The following is a 22482-nucleotide window of genomic DNA, read 5'->3' on the forward strand; positions in this document are numbered from 1 at the left end:
CGTCTGGGGCTTGATGACGACAGCAGCCTCCCGCGGCGAGCAACTGATGTCACTCTCAGAATCCAGGAGGGTCACGGCACCAATGTAACGGGGGCAGTCCTATGCTGTTCTATGCTGGTCAGCCTGCTGCATGCCCGTCACTTCCATCATCAGCTCTGCGTTGTGTTCTATTTTCGGTGGGGTCCCAGATGTTGTGGGGGGCCCTCAGTCTCTCATCATCATCATCATCATCATGATCAAGGAAGGAGCGGGGACACACAGGACTCTATTTGGCCTACCTTGCCATTTATTTTGGTTTCAAACCCTTCGACAACCGTCCAGTCCTCCAGCGGGAGCGGTGTTTCTTACGGACGTGGGGGTCGAAGTTCAACCACTGCCCGGACTCCACTCGTGTGCGTTAGAAGTAGAAACCGTCCACGGGACTCCGATGTAAGAAAGGATAAACAAGTATTTTATCCTACAGCTTGCAGTATCTTCTTACAGGGATACTCAAGGTTACGTTCTCCTCAACCAGCAAAACTGTCCCACGGTAAGAAACACGTGTGGCTCGGCTCGATTGCTGCTTGAGACTCCTCCCACAAAACAAAAATGGCCTCTCCCGCGTTCCCTCTTCCGTGTACCCGCAAGACCTCTCTCTTAAAGCGACAGTACATGTATATGACGGTCGTTGTAAAACATACATAAAAGTAAATAATGACATAAAATAAAATGTAGTAAACACAAATAACAGCACACAGACAGGATTTGGTGATATTTCATACTCAAACAAAATAAAATAAAAACATTAATTTTAACCTGGTTACAGTAGCATCCGTTAGGATCAGACAGGACATTAGCTGGTTCAAATGAATCAGAATGGCAGCACCTCTAGCTCTCCCATTGAGTTTCGAATGGTACCGTTGGCCTACCCAAGCATTTTTAATTCGCAATATATCACCAGTTCGAAGGTGCGTTTCCTAAAGAAAGAAAATGTCCCCCATGAGATGTTGAAGATTAACCTCTGCTTTTTTTTTTTGTGGGATAATTGGCTCCCTTGACATTCCACGTGCTGAATGGGGATGTTACTGTTGTTTGTCTTGGCCATTATTGCAAATGGGATGCATGATTCAGACTATCCACACCTGGACGGCCGAACAGGGAAGAAAAGAGGGGGGAAAGAGGGAGTAAAAACAAAACAAAAATGGAGAAAAAAGAAAAGACAAGCAAAGAAAATAAACTTAAAAATATCCAAAATCCACATCTTGCTGCAAAAAATCCAACAGTTTTTGCACGCTAGTGCCTCTCTTACCCTTTCTTCCTTACAGGAAATATCCGGTATCCCATATCCTATAAATACAATTATAGTAATCCGTAATTCATGGTTGTAGATAACCTTGTAGCGTTATGTTTGTACTGACCTGCATTCCGTACTTACAGAGTAGTCACGTGATCATGCAGCCTAGTGGCGGCATTATACACACAGCTACATGCCTGTACACTGTACCTGAGGTCCCCTATAATGATTATTAAATGTTAAGCCTAGATGTTAACACTGCCTCCATGCGAGTCATTCTACATGGTGTCAGAAGTCAAACCTGATACTTTCCCGACTCGAAAGGTACATACTAGTTAGATCCAACGCCTTGTTCCGCAAAGTGAGTTTAGTTAGCGGCATTGGCTAACTACGTCGCCGTTCCCTCTGCACGTAAGGAACTCCACAAAGACGAAAGAAGAAAAAGCTAGCTAGAAGTACGACAATGGCAGACGGATTTCGGCGACCAGACCCTCTTACCTTCGATGGTAATGTAGCAAAGAATTGGCGCATATTCGAGTCGGAATATGACATATTCATCGCCGCAGCACACAGTGACAAACCAGCCAAAAGGCAAGCGTACATACTGCTAAATTTAGCAGGAGCAGAGGCGATTGAACGTGAATGCTCATTCACGTATTTACCAGCGCTGCTAGCAGAAGATGGGGTCGTCATAAGGCGGGCAGAGACACGAGAAGACCCGGAATGTTCGAAAAGAAAATTCAGGGAAATTTGCAACCCTCAGAAAAACATCACCATGGAGAGGCAGTCCTTCAACTCCAGAAACCAGAAACCTGGGGAAACAGTGGAAGCATATGTGAGTACACTCAGGATCAAATCTAAATGCTGTAATTTCGGAGTTCTCCGGGAGGAGCTAATCAGAGACCGTTTAGTGTGTGGCATTACCAGTGATAGTGTCAGAAAAGGACTACTTAAGGAACGTGAGCTAACTCTAGCTAAGGCTATTCATATGTGTCAAATAAGCGAACTAGCTGAGCAACACAGCAAAACTCTATCCACTCCAGTGCATGCCCCAGTCAGCGTGGATGCTGTCCAATATCCAAAAGCCTCCAGATAAAACCAAAAGGGAGTCAGATTAATGTCACAGAGTGAACAAACTTCAACAACAGGGATCACCAACTGCAGAAATTATGGTGGAAATCACCCACCAAGAGAGTGTCCGGCATACGAGCAGCAGTGCAACAACTGCAACAAATACAACCATTTCAAAAGGTACTGCAGATCCGCTAGACAAGTCCGTGCATACAAACCTGTCAATCATCTGGTCACAGCAGACGACTCAAGACCGCAGCGATGGCTCATTTCATGTAGATGGACTATCACTAGACACTAGAGAAATCAGCACAATCAACCTGGAGAACATAAAGAACAAAAAAGAGAGCTATTGCTCCGTCACAGTGAATGCCAAACCATGGAAACTAAAAGTAGACACTGGGGCCAAGTGTAATGTCATCTCCTCAGACATTTACAACTTCGTGAAACAGGTAGATAAAATCGACAAGACACAGACAGCCAAACTAGTCGCATATGGCGGAACCGTGATCCACACAGAAGGCACTGCGCTGCTAAACTGTCAAATGAGGACGCAGACACATACACTGCAGTTCCATGTGGTGAAAAACAATGTCCAACCACTACTTGGCCTACCAGACTGCCTAAAGATGGATTTAATCACTCTAAACAACGACGTACATCAACTTGACGTCAGCGAGTATTCAACATTATCACACATAATATTCTCTGAATATGCTGACTTGTTCAACGACGAGATTGGCTCACTACCAGTAACATACACCATGAAAGTCGATCCAAATGTCACACCTGTCGTGAGGCCACCAAGGCGCATCCCTGTAGCGATGAAGGACAAAGTCAAAAAAAAGCTGGATCGGATGGTGACATTGGGAGTAATCACACCAATGACAGAGCCCACAGAATGGGTTTCTGCAATAGTTGCCATACACAAGAAGGACACTGACAACATCGGAAATGCATCGATCCAAGTGACTTGAATGGATCTTTAGTGCGCCCTCACCATCCTATGCGCACAGTCGAAGAGGTGGCTACATAAATGTTTGACGCCACTGTGTTTTCAGTGCTGGATGCAAAAAGGTTCATTCTGGCAAATCAAACTAGACACAGAATCCTCCATCCGAACAACATTTGCCACACCCCTGGGGAGGTTCAGGTTCCTGAGAATGCCCTTTGGAATCAGTTCGGCATCAGAGGTCTTGCAACGAGCGATGGAGCAGGTCTTCACAAGCTATCCATGTGCGATCATCGTTGATGACATCATCGTGGGCGGCAACGGAGTAGAGGAACATGATGCCAACCTCAAAAAGGTCCTGGACAGGGCTCGGAAAGTGAAGCTCAGACTGAATCCGGTGAAATGCAGGTTCAGACTCAAACAGGTGAGCTACGTGGGACACGTCTTCACAGACCAGGGACTCAAAGCTAACCCCTCGAAGATAAAAGCAATTGCTGAGATACCCCCACCTGAAGACAAGGCTGCTCTTCAGAGATTCTTAGGAATGACAACATACTTTGGAAAGTTAATCCCTAACTCCAGCGAACTGTCTGCACCACTCCGCCAGCTGCTGCAACGTGAAGTAGCCTGGTGTTGGGAAAAGGAACACGAAGATGCATTCAACAGACTGAAGGCCCACATATCAAGCCCTCCGGTGCTGAAATACTACGACGTGAGAAATCCTGTCACACTCACCTGTGATGCATCACAGTATGGCCTTGGTGCAGCTTGCCTACAGGGAGGAGAATCCATAGCATATGCCTCGCGAACCTTGACGGAGACTGAGACAAGATATGCACAGATAGAAAAGGAGCTGCTGGCGGTGGTGTTTGCATGTTTCAAGTTCTACGACTATGTCTACGGCAAGCCAATCACAGTCGAAACCGACCATCAGCCCCTCATCACAATCCTGAACAAACCAATCCACACCGCACCAGCGCATCTGCAACGCATGATGCTGAAGCTGCACAAGTTAAACTTGACGCTTGTCTACAAGAAAGGGAAGTTCATGTACTTGGCCGACACGCTGTCTCGTGCACCAAGGAAGAGCACATCACAGCATCAAACTGAACAGAACGACTTCGAAGTGATGGCAGTCCAGCCCACCTCATCAAATTGTCTGAAGGAGCTGCGCGAACACACAGCTGCAGACTCTTCAATGCAAGCTCTCTGCCGCACTATAAAGCAAGGATGGCCCGACCGAGCAAGCAGTACTGCAGCCGCTGCAAGACCATTCTTTACATTCCGGGATGAGCTCACCATCGAGAACGACATTGTAATGAAAGGAACAAGAGTGGTCATTCCCCAAACACTACAGTCTGAGTACCTGACCATTCTACACAAAGAACATCCTGGGGCCGAAGCAACGAAACGCAGAGCACGTGATGTTGCATTCTGGCCATCCATGGCAAAGGATGTTGAGAACATGGTCCAAGCCTGCAGTGTGTGCAACAGTCTAAAAGGACATCAACAGAAAGAGCCACTGCAACCCACTCCAATCCCAGAACTGCCCTGGTCCACCGTCGCCACCGACATCTTCGAGTGGAACAGTCACCACTACCTGGTCTTGGTCGACTCGTACTCAGGGTGGTTTGAAATTGATCCACTTAAAGCCTATTTTCACAAAGTGTGATCAACAAGCTAAAGCGGCACTTCTCAGTCCATGGCGTCCCTGACACTGTCTTTTAAGACAATGGCACCCAGTTCTCCAGTCAGACTTTTCGTGAGTTTGCCACAACCTGGGGTTTCCACCACGCCACCAGCAGTCCTGAATACCCACAAACAAACGGCCTGGCAGAACGGGCAGTTCGAAGCACAAAGAGGCTGCTTGAAACTTCAAAGAGAGATGGGACAGATCTACTTCTGAATCTGCTGAACATTCGGAACGTGCCACGAGATACAACCCTGGGCTCTCCCGCTCAGCGTCTCCTATCTAGGAGAACACGCACCACCTTACCTGCCAACCAGCAGCTGTTGGCGCCGTCGTCAGAGCACACTGTAACGGTCCGGGCTCAGCTGTCAAAGAAATGGGGAATGCAAAAAGCGCACTATGACAAGTCAAACAGACCACTGCCTGCACTGGAACTGTCCCAAATGGTCCGTCTTCAGACTACAAAGGGACATGACAAGATCGGAGTGATTAAAAGGAAGTGCAACAAACTTAGATCTTACATCGTTGAGTCGGAAGGAAAGGAATACAGGAGAAACCGACGGCACATTCTGCCAGTATCCAAAACTCAACATATCCTCGACCAAAATGAACACATTCCATCGGTACTTACCACAGAGCAAGATAACGATGGCACTCAAGTGGAACGCATTCTATCAGTCCTCACTAGAGAGCCAGACCATGGCACTCAAGCGACCACTGAAGAGCCACTACCAGTCGTGGAACCACCTGGACAATCTCAATCCCCCTATATCACAGGATCTGGGAGGATTTCAAAGCCCAACCCAAAATACACTGAATGAAGAGTGCATGGACACAAGAACGGACTTGCCTTGTTGGTTGAAATGTTAAATGGTAAATTCTACCTACCGTCATAAGTATACTTCTCTTGTTGTTGAAATGTTTAATGTTACAGTAACATAGATTTGCTTCCTTCGCAGAGTTACATGTCAGGCATAGTTCGTGTAAAACCAGCACAAGATAGCCAGTACTGCTTTACTAAATATAAGCTACTTTGAAATACAGTGAACATTTTGGAAACATAATTACAGCTCTGAACTCGTCCATAGGGTTAGTGGTTGTGTCAGGAAGGGCATCCGACGTAAAATTTTGCCAGATCATTATGCGGATTGACAAGACCGCCATCGGTGTTGTGCCCTCACAGGGTACCGATGGAAACTGTCGATTCCGCTGTGGCGACCCCTGGGAAACAGGGAACAAGCCGAAAGAAGAAGAAGAAGAATTACAGCTCTGAACTAAAGAAGGAGGATGTAAATAACCTTGTGGCGTTATGTTTGTACTGACCTGCATTCCGTACTTACAGAGTAGTCACATGGTCATGCAGCCTAGTGGCGGCATTATTACACACAGTTACATGCCTGTACACTGTACCTGAGTTCCCCTGCAATGATCATTAAATGTTAAGCCTAGACGCTAACGCTGCCTCCATGCGAGTCATTCTGCAATAGTAAAACGCGATGAGTCCGCGCCGCGCACCAGTGTCAGCGGCGCGGACTCATCGCGGTCGTAAAATCTGAGCTTTGCGCGCACATGGCTTGCGGACGTCCACTTTTAGTCCGGCTGAGTGCGCTGCGCGTACGTTCCGCCCGAGTATGTTTGGGCCTTTACACAACACCCAACGCCCCATTCACATTTTACACACACATTTACACTAACACATAGCTAAGACACATTACCGCCTGTCACTACACATACAGTATTCACACAGCCCACTAACAAAACTACCTGAGCACCATACACATCCCGCATTTCCCTCTCCCCTATTATTTTTTCCCTTTGTTAATTTTCATTAAACGTTATTAAGAGTCCTCCGCCTCCCGTGTGGTCGTCTGGGTCCTCCTGCACATCCCGTAACAACCTGCAGCTGTCTGTATACAAAATAAAAAGCAGGGGGGAAAGAACGCAGAGGGGACCCGTAAGACAACAGGATGGTTAAGCAACTTTTCTTTTGTCAGTCTAATATGCGTTTTTGTAATTATAAGACGTCAGCGGACCGCGATTTTAAATTAAACAACACTTCAGTTCGTCTGAGCACATGTCCCAACCCACGCACATTCCAGCTAGTGAAAGCAATGCCACCACCTTGGAAGGTACATTATGATGCATAGCAAGTCCCAGTCCCACTTTCCCAAACAAAACGAGAGCGAAAGCCCCGCATCGCTTAGGGGTTGCTGGACCATATATGAACAAATAAATGGCAGCTAAGTTGACACAACGGCCCCTCAGCTCCCTCTGTACTTCCATCCCACATTTGATAAGTCTATTCCAAAGTAAAATTTGCAAAAGTGAGTGCAGAGCAAAATTTGCCAAATGTCACTGTAAATTGCCACAATTGCTTTACTGTTTGTGCTCACTATAATACATACGACTTGTCGTCACCACATGTAGGGACTCATAATTGTAGGCATTGCGTGAGAGACTGCGTCAATTGCGAGATAAATGTGGTTTGTGAATGAAGCAATTTATGAAACTTGCATCCATTTTGCATGGCCAAGCCGATTGAATCCCTACCCAGATTTTGATCTATGTTGTGAAATCTGTCAAAATGCCGGTGGTATATAATTGATGCTTCTCCATCATGTAACTGATTATACCAGTTGATACATCCAAAATGGTGGACTTTATGGTCACTGTTGCTTTTATCATGGTGCACAAAGCATATGCATAGTCCATCCATTTTGGCAACTGCAATCTGCATACTATGAACAATAACTGATTCATCAACCATGAGATACACCCTGTGGGGAGCCTGGCCTGAGTGGCTAAAATGTAGGAGGCCGACTCAAAACAGTTTTTATAAAAATTATTTACTTACAGGGTGTCGCTACATGTGAAACAAGAATATATACAAAGCAAAGAAACAAATTAACAGTTAAGTCAACTGAACAACACTCAACTCATAACAATTGAGCTTTAAATTAAGAAAACCAAACTCACAACAATTGAACTGAAATTAACATCACATACACACATCTACACCCCGACGTCCTACAGCCCAAAGCTACAGTCCAAAGCTACTGCTTAAATCCTGCCTTGCAGTTGATCAGCAGTGCCTGAGTCCAGGCTGCACCACTGTGGCAGGGAACGCCAACACCTGGTAACAACTGAGATGGATGATGGGACAAATGGTGTGTTCTCACACACCCCAACATCACATCCATATGTAATTATTGAACATCTCATTCCAAAACCATGAACATTAATATCAAGTTTCAATGACCCACAAAAAAAACACAAACAAAACACTAGATTTCATGTCACGCCATTAATGTTGAGTCCAGAGTCACCTGTGAGCTGAAACAACAGAACAACTGGATCAGACCGGTTAGTCTCACTCACTGTTACCATTATCTCACCTAAAGCTCACATCTTCAATTCACCTTGCAAAACAGGAATAAAGTAATTCCACATGAATCTGTTTGGTTTTATATCATGATTGACTCAAAAATAACAGCAAATATATTAGCACGTCAAAGCTTACCCATCACATAGCCTACAGAGCGCAGAGCTCAGTAGCTAAATGTGGCCTACTAGTAAGCTACTAATAAGATTCGAGAAAGCTACTAGTAAGATTCTAGTAAGCTGCTAGTAAGATTATAGTAAGCTACTAGTAAGATTCTAGTAAGCTACTAGTAAGGTTCTAGTAAGATTCTAGTAAGCTACTAGTAAGATTCTAGTAAGCTACTAGTGATAGTCTAGTAAGATTCTAGTAAGCTACTAGTAAGATTCTAGTAAGCTACTAGCAAGAGTCTAGTAAGCTACTAGTAAGATTCTAGTAAGCTACTAGTAAGGTTCTAGTAAGATTCTAGTAAGCTACTAGTAAGATTCTAGTAAGCTACTAGTGATAGTGTAGTAAGATTCTAGTAAGCTACTAGTAAGATTCTAGTAAGCTACTAGCAAGAGTCTAGTAAGATTCTAATAAGCTACTAGTAAGATTCTAGTAAGATTCTAGTAAGCTACTAGTAAACTGCTAGTAAGATTCTAGTAAGCTACTAGTAAGCTAGGCCAATACTCCCTGAGACATGCACAGAGGAACATGAAAGCATAAATAAAAAACCCTTTAACAGAGAGGAAAAACTAGGAAGAAACCTCAGCGGGAGGACCTCTCCAGACGGACAACGTGTAACTACTCTGTGTGCAGAATAAAACAGCACCAGAGGAGGATCTCTCCCACATGGACAATGTGTAACTGCTCTGTGTGCAGAATAAATTATAAAATATATGAAGAATGTGATGAGGAGGACACCAAACGGTATCCAGATGCCAAGCGGAACAGCCCAGGACCTGAGCCACATGACCTGCATCACCATGTAGACGAGACAGGAGGACAGACTGCACATGCACACAGGGGAGACTCACGTCACACCATTCACACACGGGGAGAAGAGACTGGAAAAGACATTAGTCACACACTGGAAAGAGAAAAGGATATAAGATTGAAACAGGATAACAAAATTACATGGACTTAAATTATTTTTTTCAAGGAAAACAAATCGAACTGAACAATTACAGTTGAAAGACTATATATTTTAACATCCCCAAATCCCATTTACCCACATCCTGCCCCCTCTATCTACTCCTACACTGCCCCACAGGCCCCTTCTCACAACAGAATTAAACCACATTAGAGTAGGTTAAATATAAACATGAAAAAGGAAACAAAAGAAAAAAAATAGATAATTAAAAAATACAGAAAAAATAAATAAAACAAATTAAAGAGTAATAATAATAAATAAATAATTAAAGAATAACTACTGTACTAGCATCTGAACGATTACATGGATTTTTCAGGTATATAAAGAAAGTGTATTTCGCTCTGGGAATGTCCTGGCAAGAACGGGTCACCAACAATCAAGTTCTCGAAAGAGCCGATCTCCTTTCCATCGAGACGACAATTGAACATCACCAGCTGCGGTGGCTTGGCCACATCCAGAAGATACCAAACGACAGACTCCCGAAACAAATTTTATACTCCGAACTGACTGTAGGTCAAAGAAAAAGAGGCGCTCTCAAAAAACGCTACAAGGACTGTATCAAGGGAACGCTGATCACCTTCAACATCGACCCTAAGAACTGGGAAAAAGTAGCGGAAAATCGAAAACACTGGAGAGCTGTATGCCTGGCTGGTTCCATCAAGGCCGAAACTGACAAACGAACGCATGAGGAAGAAAAGCGCCGCCAAGAACAGAGAGCCGCAGGAATAGGTCCACCCCCTACTATCCCCTGTCCACACTGTTCCAGCCTCTTCTATTCTCACCTTGGACTGTCAAGCCATCTTCGTTTTAAGCACGCACCTTAATCTCTTGGAGTGGATCCTCGGACACGAGAGACGCCAACGACGATGAAAGAAAATGATGAGGAGGATGCCAAGAAGGGTCCAGGTGGTGACCACCATCACCGTAGAGACTTGGGAGGAGGACAGAGTACATGCGCACATGGGGAAGGCTCACATCACACCATTCACATGCAAGGGAGAAGACAGCTGAGCGGTAATCATTCAGAGAGCGAAAGAAGATGCGAGAGAAGAGAGAACAGTTGCAATGCTCAGTAGTTTATAGTCTATAATCTATACTCTATAATCTGCACGCTATAATATCAACTCCCATATTTTCGTAATGTGTGTGTGTGCGGTGTTAGTGTGTGTGTGTGTGTGTGTTAGTTAGTTAGTGTAGATAGCGGGACCGAAAACTAAAGCATGTATGATCCTAATTCTTTTTGGAGGTGGTAGGTATTGTCTCAGAGGGTAAGGGAAAAATCCCAGAAAATTCAAATTATGTATAGTTATGCATAAATATGCAAAATATGAATTTTTCTAAAAATGGCTAAAAACCACCTTTCTCGGCATTTCAGATGATTCTGAGCATCTTTGATTTTTTCACCTATATAAAAAAAAAATTCGGACTGAAATGTTTTGGCATTATGCAAAATAAATGCATTTTTGCAAAAATGCACTTATGATCCTAAATTTTTTTGGAGGTGGTAGGTATTGTTCCAGAGAGGACCAGAAAAATAGCAGAAAATTAAAATAATAATAATTATGCATAATTATGCAAAATATGCATTTTCTAAAAATGGCTAAAACCACTTTTCTCGGCATTTCAGAAGATTCTGAGCATTTGGGGGGAGGGAGTTGGAGTAGTGGGGGGGGGGTTAGGGGCAGGGGGAAGGCGGTTAGCTGGCAGGATGAAGAGGAGGGAGATTTAGACGGTTGGATAACCAAACCGCTACATAGTAGCGGGGTTCTTCTAGTATTCTATAATCTCGTTGGTAGAACAGTGCTTGGTAAATTCATTGAGACAGAAACCGACTCGCCATGCAGTACAGGTCGTGAAGTACTCAATTTAAAGACAACTAATTGTAGGCTAAGGTAAAAAGATGAGATTTACGTTTGGAATTAAAGGACTCAACAGAACGGAACCAGTTGTAAAAACAAAGATTTATTAACAAACATTAACCCTAAGTCAATATATACAATAAAAAAGGCGACTAAAAACGCTGGCTCTTAACTAACCAGGCTTAGATAACAAAACAAACTCGGATCAGACCAAAAAGAAAGAAACAAAACCCCTAACACAGGTTTCACCCTCCTTCTCAAGGAGTATAGAGTACTGACACAAAAGCTCGCTCTCTGGTTGACAACAATGGCCCACTGGCTGTCTCTCTCTCACTCTGGCTGCCAACAATGGCCCACTAGCACTGCGGGGTGTCTCTCTCCAAGGTATTTACCCAGCTGATGAGGAATTGGGGTCACCTGGACTCAATCAGCATTTCCACAGGAGGCGGGGCATTACCCGGAGAGGGAAAATTACAGACAAGCGGCACTAGGGCCATAACAATGCTCAATAAATCAGGTATGAAAATCAAAGAAAGGTGAATAAGTTCATCTGGACACAACGTTTATTGACAGAAACATTTCATCATCATCTAAAAGTGACCTCTTCAGTCTCACCTGACTGCAGGTATCCCCACCCTTATAAACAATACAGTTGAATAGTGACTGATACCAACGATTGGTTTGCAAATATGGACGCGATCATTAACTAGAATTACAATGGTCATGTGTACTATTCACAGAGAACTGAGCCTGGGGTACACCATATTTAACATCAAAGAAATTTGATGTAAATATTATTATAGCAGACAAACTGTGTTCATCCAGATAAGTAACAGATAAGGACTTAAGTTAAGAGAGTTAGGCCAGGGACACCAAAATTACAATTAATTCTGTCTAATAGTATACAGTGGTCAATAGCATCAAAGGCTGCACTGACATCCAGTTGTAGAAGTACAGAGGTGGAATCAGAGTCCATACTAAGTAGAGGATCATTTGCCACTCTGGTGAGAGCAGTTTCAGTGGAGTGACAGACCCTGAAAGCTGACTGAAAAGGTTCATATAGCTATCACAGTAAGTTGAATCAGTTCATCTGGGCACAACGTTTATTGGGAGAAATGTTTCATCACTCATTTAAGTGAAATCTTCAGTCTCAACTGATTGCAGGAATCCCCACCCTTATTGGCACATTGGCATAATGACCAAAAACAATGATCGGTTTCATATGCCATGACCGTTAAATAGAGTTACAATGGCAATGTGTACTATTCACAGAGGATTGGGGAACAGTTGCAATCACAACACTGTAAGATGGCTACAGATGTACTCTGAGAGCCACAAAACCGGAGTTTATTCCATGTAGTGCAAACCTACATGGACAATCAACACGATTCTGATTCTGATATGCCTGCTCTGCTCCCATCCATCTCTGTAGAGCACACCAGATTTGAAAATGTGGAACAGTTCCCATATCTTGGCAGCCTTCTCCCCTCCAAAGCCAATATTGACACTGAAATACACCATTGTTTCACTTGTGCCAGCCGGGCATACTCAAGATTGAGCAAAAGGGTTTTTGAAAACTGCGACGTTCAGGCCAGAACAAAAATTCTGGTGTACAAAGCAGTAGTGCTGCCCACCCTACTGTATGGGTCAGAAACTACTACTACTACTTTCGGCTGCTCCCGTTAGGGGTTGCCACAATGGATCATCCATTTCCATTTCTTCCTGTCTTCTGCGTCTTCCTCTGTCACACCAGCCACCTGCATGTCTTCCCTCACCACATCCATAAACCTCCTCTTTGGCCTTCCTCTTTTCCTCTTTCCTGGCAGCTCCATATTCAGTATCCTTCTCCCAATATACCCAGCATCTCTCCTCCACACATGTCCAAGCCATCTAAATCTTGCCTCTCTTGCTTTGTCTCCAAACTGTCCAACCTGAGCGGTCCCTCTAATATAATTGTTCCTAATCCTGTCCTTCATTACTCCCAGTGAAAATCTTAGCATCTTCAAGTCTGCCACCTCCAGCTCCGCCTCCTGTCTTTTCGTCAGTGCCACTGTCTCCAAACCTTATAACATATGGTTGTATGGGTCCAGGTTTCTGACCTGTATGGGTCAGAAACCTGGACCACATATAGCAGGCACCTAAAGGCACTCGAGGCATACCAACACCAATGCCTCACGAAGACCCTTAAGATCAGCTGGGGGGATAAGCGCACTAACTTCAGCATCCTTGAGGAGGCCAACATGCCTACTATAACTGCCACCATCGCACAACATCAGCTGAGATGGACTGGCCATGTCCTCTGCATGTCTGACCCTCTTCTCCCAAAACAAGTCCTTTACTCTCAGCTCGTGACACGACACCATGCCCCAGGAAGACAAAAGAAGTGATACAAAGATAACATCAAGGACCATGTCAAAAGGTTTGGCATCGACCTTAACACCTGGGAAGAAGTAGCAAAAAACAGGGAAGCCTGGAGGCTGGCTGTCCGTGAGGGTGTTGGTCGCTATAACCATGACCTCCACTGTGCTGCTGAAAACAAGCAGACTCAGAAAGGAGCGAGTTACCAGAAAGACCCAAAACACATCCTCAACCACTTCTTCACACCCTTGCCCACATTTTCCCAAAATATGCAGCTCCAGGATCAGCCTGTACACTCACCTGAAGACCCACAAGGACCTAGAAGAAGGACAGTCATACTCGACTCTGTGTGACCGCCGATGATGATGATGATTTTGTTTTTTTTTGTAATCTAGCATTATGTCCCATTTTTTTAAACTCTAGGCAAGTTCTATTGTGTTACATGCTCTTATTTTTGTTTGTCGTTCTGATCTTACTTTTTGTTGAACAGAAATTAAAATTATATATATATATATATATATATATGATTACAAAAATGCATGTCCAATGACTTAGAGTGCCTGTGCACAAAAAATTTGAAGCTGCAGTTAGTGAACTGAGACCAAATGCTGTCGAACTGTAGGACATCAAAGTTGTGGTCATTGATGCATATGAAACATTTTGACACTGTTATACCAAATAAACTCTTGCTTTGGATTAGTGAAGCCAGCACCAGACTTTTAATTATATAACAATAATCCAGATTAGGTAGTCTTAATTTTTCTCTCCATATTTACTAACCTAATTTATGGTCTAAAAGTTATTTACTGGTCTTTTACCAGTTTTTTAATCTATTAAGGCTGATCAGGTAATGACTTTTAAGTTATAAACCCTAATGTTGAAAAGCAATGTCAATGTTGCTCCCCCACACCAACCCTTGCTAATCTCCTATATACATTGGTGTCCATCTTCTTAAAATTGCATCTGTGACCAGTCATTCTGGTTCACTTCACAGCAGTTGTAACAGCCCAGAGTTATTATGATATTTTACTTAATGGTCCAGCATTCAAATGGAGATGTGCTTGGGTACAGACCAGGATAAGTCTTAAATTGAAGCTATGACTTCTCTCATGGCGTTAAATACATGATATACATGGCATACATGTTTTGATTTTGTTACTGATTTTATCTGTTGTCCAGGCTGAGGCCGAAGTGGCTTCTCTGAACAGACGCATTCAGCTGGTTGAAGAAGAGCTGGACAGAGCCCAGGAGAGACTAGCAACAGCCCTACAGAAGCTGGAGGAGGCCGAGAAGGCTGCAGATGAGAGCGAGAGGTTAGTTTATGTTATGATTCAGTGTTTCTCAAGCATTGTACTATTACTGGAATTATAAATGTGATCTTGTCCATAAATTGCTTGTCAGTGATGTCACTGTTTCATCTCTATGAAACACAAATCATTTATAAATATTAATTTCTGTTAGAAAAGTGATAGACTTGTTTCACCAACACTTGTTTTATACCAGAACCAATATGCTATTAAAGGTACCTCTCTGACAAAGTGATGTTCAGACATGTTAGGCCTATCTGCCTCATAGTGTTACTGTTTAAATTCACTGTGGCCTAGCAGGTTAAACGTTACTGACCCATATTACATAAAACTGAGATTACAAAATAGGAAAAAAAAGTAGGCAATAGTATACTAGCAATGCACCCTTGTTCAATGTACTGCCTCCTGCATATTCCTCTGACCCGTATTCATACAAGCTAGGGCTTGTTTTTAGAAGATAGCTAGTAAGCAGCTGGTTAAATGATATGCATACAGTGGGGAGAACAAGTATTTGATACACTGCCGATTTTGCAGGTTTTCCCACTTACAAAGCATGTAGAAGTCTGTAATTTTTATCATAGGTACACTTCAACTGTGAGAGACGGAATCTATAATAAAAATCCAGAAAATCACATTGTATGATTTTTAAGTAATTAATTTGCTTTTTATTGCATGACATAAGTATTTGATACATCAGAAAAACAGAACTTAATATTTGGTAAAGAAAGCTTTGTTTGCGATTACAGAGATCAGACGTTTCCTGTAGTTCTTGACCAGGTTTGCACACACTGCAGCAGGGATTTTGGCCCACTCCTCCATACAGATCTTCTCCAGATCCTTCAGATTTTGGGGGTGATGCTGGGCAACACGGACTTTCATCTCCGTCCAAAGATTTTCTATTGGGTTCAGGTCTGGAGACTGGTTAGGCCACTCCAGGACCTTGAGATGCTTCTTACCGAGCTACTCCTTAGTTGCCCTGGCTGTGTGTTTCGGGTCGTTGTCATGCTGGAAGACCCAGCCATGACCCATCTTCAATGCTCTTACTGAGGGAAGGAGGTTGTTGGCCAAGATCTCGCGATACATGGCTCCATCCATCCTCCCCTCAATACGGTGCAGTCGTCCTGTCACCTTTGCAGAAAAACATCCCCAAAGAATGATGTTTCCACCTCCATGCTTCACAGTTGGGATGGTGTTCTTGGGATTGTACTCATCCTTCTTTTTCCTCCAAACATGGCGAGTGGAGTTTATACCAAAAAGCTCTATTTTGGTCTCATCAGACCACATGACCTTCTTCCATTCCTCCTCTGGATCATCCAGATGGTCATTGGCAAACTTCAGACGGGCCTGGACGTGCGCTGGCTTGAGCAGGGGGACCTTGCATACGCTGCAGGATTTTAATCCATGACAGCGCCATGTGTTACTAATGGTTTTCTTTGAGACTGTGGTCCCAGCTCTCTTCAGGTCATTGACAAGGTCCTGCTGTGTAGTTCTGGGCTGATCCCTCACCTTTCTCATGATTATTGATGCCCCACGAGGTGAGATCTTGCATGGAGCCCCAGACCGAGGGAGATTGACCGTCATCTTGAACTTCTTCCATTTTCTAATAATTGCACCAACAGTTGTTGCCTTCTCACCAAGCTGCTTGCCTATTGTCCTGTAGCCCATCCCAGCCTTGTGCAGGATACAATTTTGTCCCTGATGTCCTTAGACAGCTCTCTGGTCTTGGCCATTGTGAAGAGGTTGGAGTCTGATTGATTGAGTGTGTGGACAGGTGTCTTTTATACAGGTAACGAGTTCAAACAGGTGCAGTTAATACAGGTAATGAGTGGAGAACAGGAGGGCTTCTTAAAGAAAAACTAACAGGCCTGTGAGAGCCGGAATTCTTACTGGTTGGTAGGTGATCAAATACTTATTTCATGCAATAAAATGCAAATTAATTATCTAAAAATCATACAATGTGATTTTCTGGATTTTTGTTTTAGATTCCGTCTCTCACATTTGAAGTGTACCTATATTTATTTTTGTAATTTTTCTAGCAGTTGAATAAATTCTTGGCACTAAACAACTGTTTTGATGTCTTCCAGTCAGGATTTCAACCACACCACTGTTCTTGTTAAAGTCTTTAATGGCATGCACTTAAACATAGACAGTGGCAAAATCTCAGTCCTGGTATTATTGGATCTCAGTACTGCATTTGACAATCAGTCATAACACATTTTCTCCAGACCAACTGGAGAACTGGGTGGGACTTTCTGGCACAGCACTAAACTGGTTTGAATCCTACTTAAAGGACAGGGACTGCTTTGTGTCTATAGGTAATTACAAATCTGCTTGGACAAAAACGACCTATGAAGTTCTCCAATGTGCTGTTCGGGGCCTCTTCTGTTTAACATCTATATGCTCCCACTAGTTGAGATTATGGAAAACAATAAAAGCTGTTACCATAATAATGCATATGACACATACTTACATAATCATATCACCAGGGGACTATAATCCCATATAAGCACTGCCTAAGTGCATTAAACAAATCAACGATTTGATGTCTCAGAATTTTCTTTAGTTGAACAAAGATAAAACTGAATTATCTTTGGAGCCAAGGAAGCAATATTAAAAGTCAGCATTCTGCTACAATCAGTAATGTTAAAAACCACAAAACCAATCCAGAAATCTTGGTGTAGTCATGGATTTAGGCTTGAATTTCAATAGCCACATTGCATTCATCCATCAATTATCCAAACCGCTTATCCTGCTCTCAGGGTTGCGTGGATGCTGGAGCCTATCCCAGCAGTCATTGGGCGGCAACAGGGAGACACCCTGAACAGGCTGCCAGGCCATCACATCGCCGAGACACACACACACACACCACTAGGGGTGTAATGGCATATGTATTCGTCCCGCGAATTTACGGTACGGACGTCAAGATTCGGTACATGCAGCCATACGACGAATATGTCTGAGAGTCAGTCACACTGACATAGCCTAATGGCGAGAGTATAGCTCATAAACTGTAAAAAAAATAGCCGTTCTGATCCACACTCCAATCCAGAAGGTGGCGATAAAGCACTTAAACACTGTTTGTCAACCGCCATTAAGGAACAAGAACAGTAGAAGGCACGCCAAAACATTAAGCGAACGCTTTCACATGGACTATGGTGGCGACTGGAAATGAGACACAGGAGCTAGAAAACCTGCCCGCTACTTTCAAATCAGCTGTGTGGGAAAATGTTGGATTCGCAGTGGACTACCGCAGCGATGGAGAGCGAGTGGTTGATCGGGCAAAGACTGTGTCGGCATGGACAGGATCTCAAGGCGCAGCCAGGGCGAGGAGTGTGTCCGTTTTGGGAACCTCAGAATTGCATCTCTGCTCTTCGCAGATGATGTTGGTTTGTTGTCTTCATCAGAACGTCACCTGCAGAGCGCACTAGGGTGGCTTGCAGCTGAATATGAAATGGGTGAAATTAGAGTCAGCACCTCCAAGTCTGAGGCCATTGTTCTCGACCGGACAATGGTGGATTGCTCCCTCTGCGTTGGGGATGAGTTGTTGCCTCAAGTGAAGGAGTTCAAGTATCTCAGGGTCTTGTTCACGAGTAAGGGTAGGGTGGAGCCGGGAGATTGACAGGCGAATTGGTGCAGTACCAGCAGAAATGCAGACGTTGTGCTGGACCGTTGTGGTGAAGAGGGAGCTGAGCCGGAAGGCAAAGATTTCAATTTACCAGTCAATTTTCGTTCCAACCCTCAACTATGGTCATCAGCTTTGGGTAATGACCGAAAGGGTGAGATCGCAGACACAAGGGGCTGAAATTAGTTTCCTCCGTAGGGTGTCTGGGCTCAGCCTTACAGACAGGGTGAGGAGCTCGGACATCTGGAGGGAGCTCGGAGTAGAGCTGCTGCTCCTTCGCGTCGAAAGGAGCCAGTTGAGGTGGTTGGGCATCTGATTAGGATGCCTCCTGGGCGTCTTCCTTTGGAGGTTTTCCGGGCACGGCCAACTGGGTGGAGACCCCGGGGTAGACCCAGAACTTGCTGGAGGGACTACATGTCCAATCTGGCCTGGGAATGCCTTGGGATCCCCCAGGAGGAGCTGGAGGGTGTTGCTGGGGAGAGGGACGTCTGGAGTGCTCTACTTAGCTTGCTGCCACCGAAGCGGCTGATGATGATGAATGAATGATTCACCTGACCTACATGTCTTTGGACTGTGGGAGGAAACCGGAGCACCTGGAGGAAACCCACGCAGACACGGGGAGAACATGCAAACTCTACACAGACGACGACCCGGGATGACCCCCAAGGTTAGACTACCCCGGGGCTCGAACCCAGGACCTACTTTTGTGCTACTGCGCTAACCACTGCACCACCATGCAGCTCTACTCCTGCCTGATCTTGTCCGTCAACCTGTCCATCACCATTGCAAACAAGAAGGGGCTCAGAGCCGATCCTTGATGTAATCCCACCTCCACCTTGAACCCATCTGTCATTCCAACCGCACATCTCACCATTGTCACACTTCCCTCATACATATCCTGCATCACTCCTATATACTTCTCTGCAACTTCCGACTTCCTCATACAATGCCACACCTCCTTTCTCGGCACCCTGTCGTATGCTTTCTCTAAATCTACAAAGACACAATGCAACTCTTTCTGGCCTTCTCTATACTACTCAATCAACATTCTCGAAGCAAACATCGCATCGGTGGTGCTCTTTCATGGCATGAAACCATACTGCTGCTCGCTAATCGTCACCTCTCCTCTATTCTATTACTCTTTCCCAAATCTTCATGCTGTGGCTGATCAACGTTATACCTCTGTAGTTGCTATGGTTCTGCACATCGCTCTTGTTCTTGAAAATCGGTACCAGTATGCTTCTTCTCCACTCTTCAGGCATCCTCTCACTTTCCAAGATTGTGTTAAACAATCTAGTTAAAAACCCCACTGCCATCTCTCCTAAACATCTCCATACCTCCACAGGTAACAGATATGTCATCAGGACCAACTGCCTTTCCACGCTTCATCCTCGTCATAGCTGCCCTCACTTCCTCCTTGCTAATCCACTGAACTTCTTGATTCACTATCCCTACTTCATCCAACCTTCTCTCTCTCATTTTCTTCATTCATCAGCCCCCCGAAGTACTCCTTCCACCTTCTCAGCACACTCTCCTCGCGTGTCAGCACATTTCCATCTCTATCCTTGATCACCCTAACTTGCTGCACATCCTTCGCAGCTCGGTCCCTCTGTCTAGCCAACCGGTACAAGTCCTTTTCTCCTTCCTTAGTGTCTAACCTGTCATACAACTCACCATACGCCTTTTCCTTTGCCTTTGCCATCTCTCTCTTCACTTTACGCTGCATCTCCTTGTACTCCTGTCTACTTTCTTCATCTCTCTGACTATCCCACTTCTTCTTTGCCAACCTCTTCCTCTGTATACTTTGTTGTACTTCATCATTCCACCACTAAGTCTCCTTGTCTTCCTTCCTCTGTCCTGATGACACGCCAAGTACCTTCCTAGCTGTCTCCCTCACTATTTCTGCAGTGGTTGCCCAGCCAACTGGCAACTCTTCACTATCACTCAGTGCCTGTCTTACCTCCTGCCTGAACTCCACACAACAGTCTTCCTTCTTCAACTTCCACCATTTGGTCTTCGGCTGTGTCTTCACTCGCTTCCTCTTCTTGGTCTCCAAAGTCATCCTACAGACCACCATCCGATGCTGCCTAGCTATGTTCTCCCCAGTCACCACCTTGCAGTCTCCAATCCCTTTTAGATCGCGTCTTCTACATAAGATATAGTCCACCTGTGTAGGCTTTCCTCCACTCTTGTACGTCACCCTGTGTTCCTCCCTCTTCTTGAAATATGTATTCACCACAGCCATTTCCATCCTTTTCACAAAATCGACCACCATCTGTCCTTTCATATTTCTCTCCTTGACTCCATACCTTCCCATCACCAACATGTCCACTCCAATCACCACTCTCATCCTTGGGTACCCTCTCTACCACGTCGTCCAACTCACTCCAGAATTCTTCTTTCTCGTCCATCTCACACCCAACTTGCTGGGCATATGCGCTGATAACATTCAGCAATACACCTTCAATTTCCAGCTTCATACTCATCACTCTGTCTGACACTCTCTTCACCTCCAGCACACTCTTGACATACTCTTCCTTCAGAATTACCCCTACCCCATTTCTCCTCCCATTCACACCATGGTAGAAGAGTTTGAACCCACCTCCGATACTCCTGGCCTTACTCCCCTTCCACCTAGTCTCTTACACACACAGTATGCCTACCTTTCTTCTTTCCATCATGTCAGCCAGTTCTCTCCCTTTACCAGTAATAGTGCCAACATTCAAAGTTCCGACTCTCACCTCCACACGCCTACCCTACCTCCTCTCTAGCTGCCTCTGGACATGCCGTCCCCCTCTCCTTCTCCCAACAGTAACATAGTTTCCACCGGCACTCTGCAGTACCTGTGGCGGTCATTGGTAACCCGGGCCTCGACCGATCCGCATATTTGATTTGGCAAAGATTTTTCTTTTTTTTAAAATTTATTTCTGATTTTTCCCTTTTTTCTCCCAATTTAGTGGCCAATTGATCCCTATTCTAATTCAAACACCCACCCTCGTATTGCACGCGTTCGCCAACTGCATCTCTCCGGCCGGCAGTCTCGAAGGAAAGCGCCTCCCCACTTTCGTGACAAGGCGAATCCAAGCCGAACCACTGTTTTTCCGACACACACAGAGACGCATTCACATGACGAACACAAGCCGACTCCGCCCCCCTCCCGAAGACAGCGTTGCCAATGATTGCTGCTTCATCGAGTCCGGCCATAGTCGGATCTGACGAGACCGGGGCGCGAACCCCAGTCCCCAGTGGGCAACTGCATCGACACCAAGCCGATGCTTAGACCGCTACGCCACCGCGGACTAGCATTTGGCAAAGATTTTACGCCGGATGCCCTTCCTGACGCAACCCTCCCCATTTGTCAGGGCTTGGGACCGGCACAAGCCAGTGCATTCTTATGCACTGGCTTGTGCATCCTCAGTGGCTGGCACTGGCTTGTGCATCCTCAGTGGCTGTCCCTCTAATATACTCATACCTAACCCTGTCCTTCTTCGTCACTCCCAATGAAAATCTTAGCATCTTCAACCCTGCCACCTTCAGCTCCGCCTCCTGTCTTTTCATCACTGTCTCCAAACCATATAACATAGCTGATCTCACAACCATCTTGTAAACATTCCCTTCAACTCTTGCTGGTACTCTTCAGTCGCAAAGCACTCCTGACACTCTTCCTCCACCCACATCAACCTGCCTGCACTCTCTTCTTCAACTCTCTTCTGCACTCCCCGTTACATTGGACTGTTGATCCCAAGTATTTAAACTCATATGCCTTTGTCACTTCCACTCCTTGCATCCTCACCATTCCACTGTCCCCCCCTCTCATTCACGCATATGTATTCCGT

General features: G+C 44.8%; 1 protein-coding gene across 1 annotated transcript in view; it reads left to right on the forward strand.

The window, feature by feature from the left end:
* Window positions 1–22482, forward strand: part of tpm3 (tropomyosin 3) — a 142744-nt gene that overhangs the window by 21428 nt on the left and 98834 nt on the right. Inside the window, exon 3 of the mRNA XM_056298752.1 lies at window positions 14897–15030. Within this exon, the coding sequence (XP_056154727.1) occupies window positions 14897–15030 (134 nt within the window). The remainder of the gene's footprint in view (window positions 1–14896; window positions 15031–22482) is intronic.

Source organism: Lampris incognitus, chromosome 18, assembly GCF_029633865.1.
Source record: "Lampris incognitus isolate fLamInc1 chromosome 18, fLamInc1.hap2, whole genome shotgun sequence".
Classification (NCBI taxonomy): Eukaryota; Metazoa; Chordata; class Actinopteri; order Lampriformes; family Lampridae; genus Lampris; species Lampris incognitus.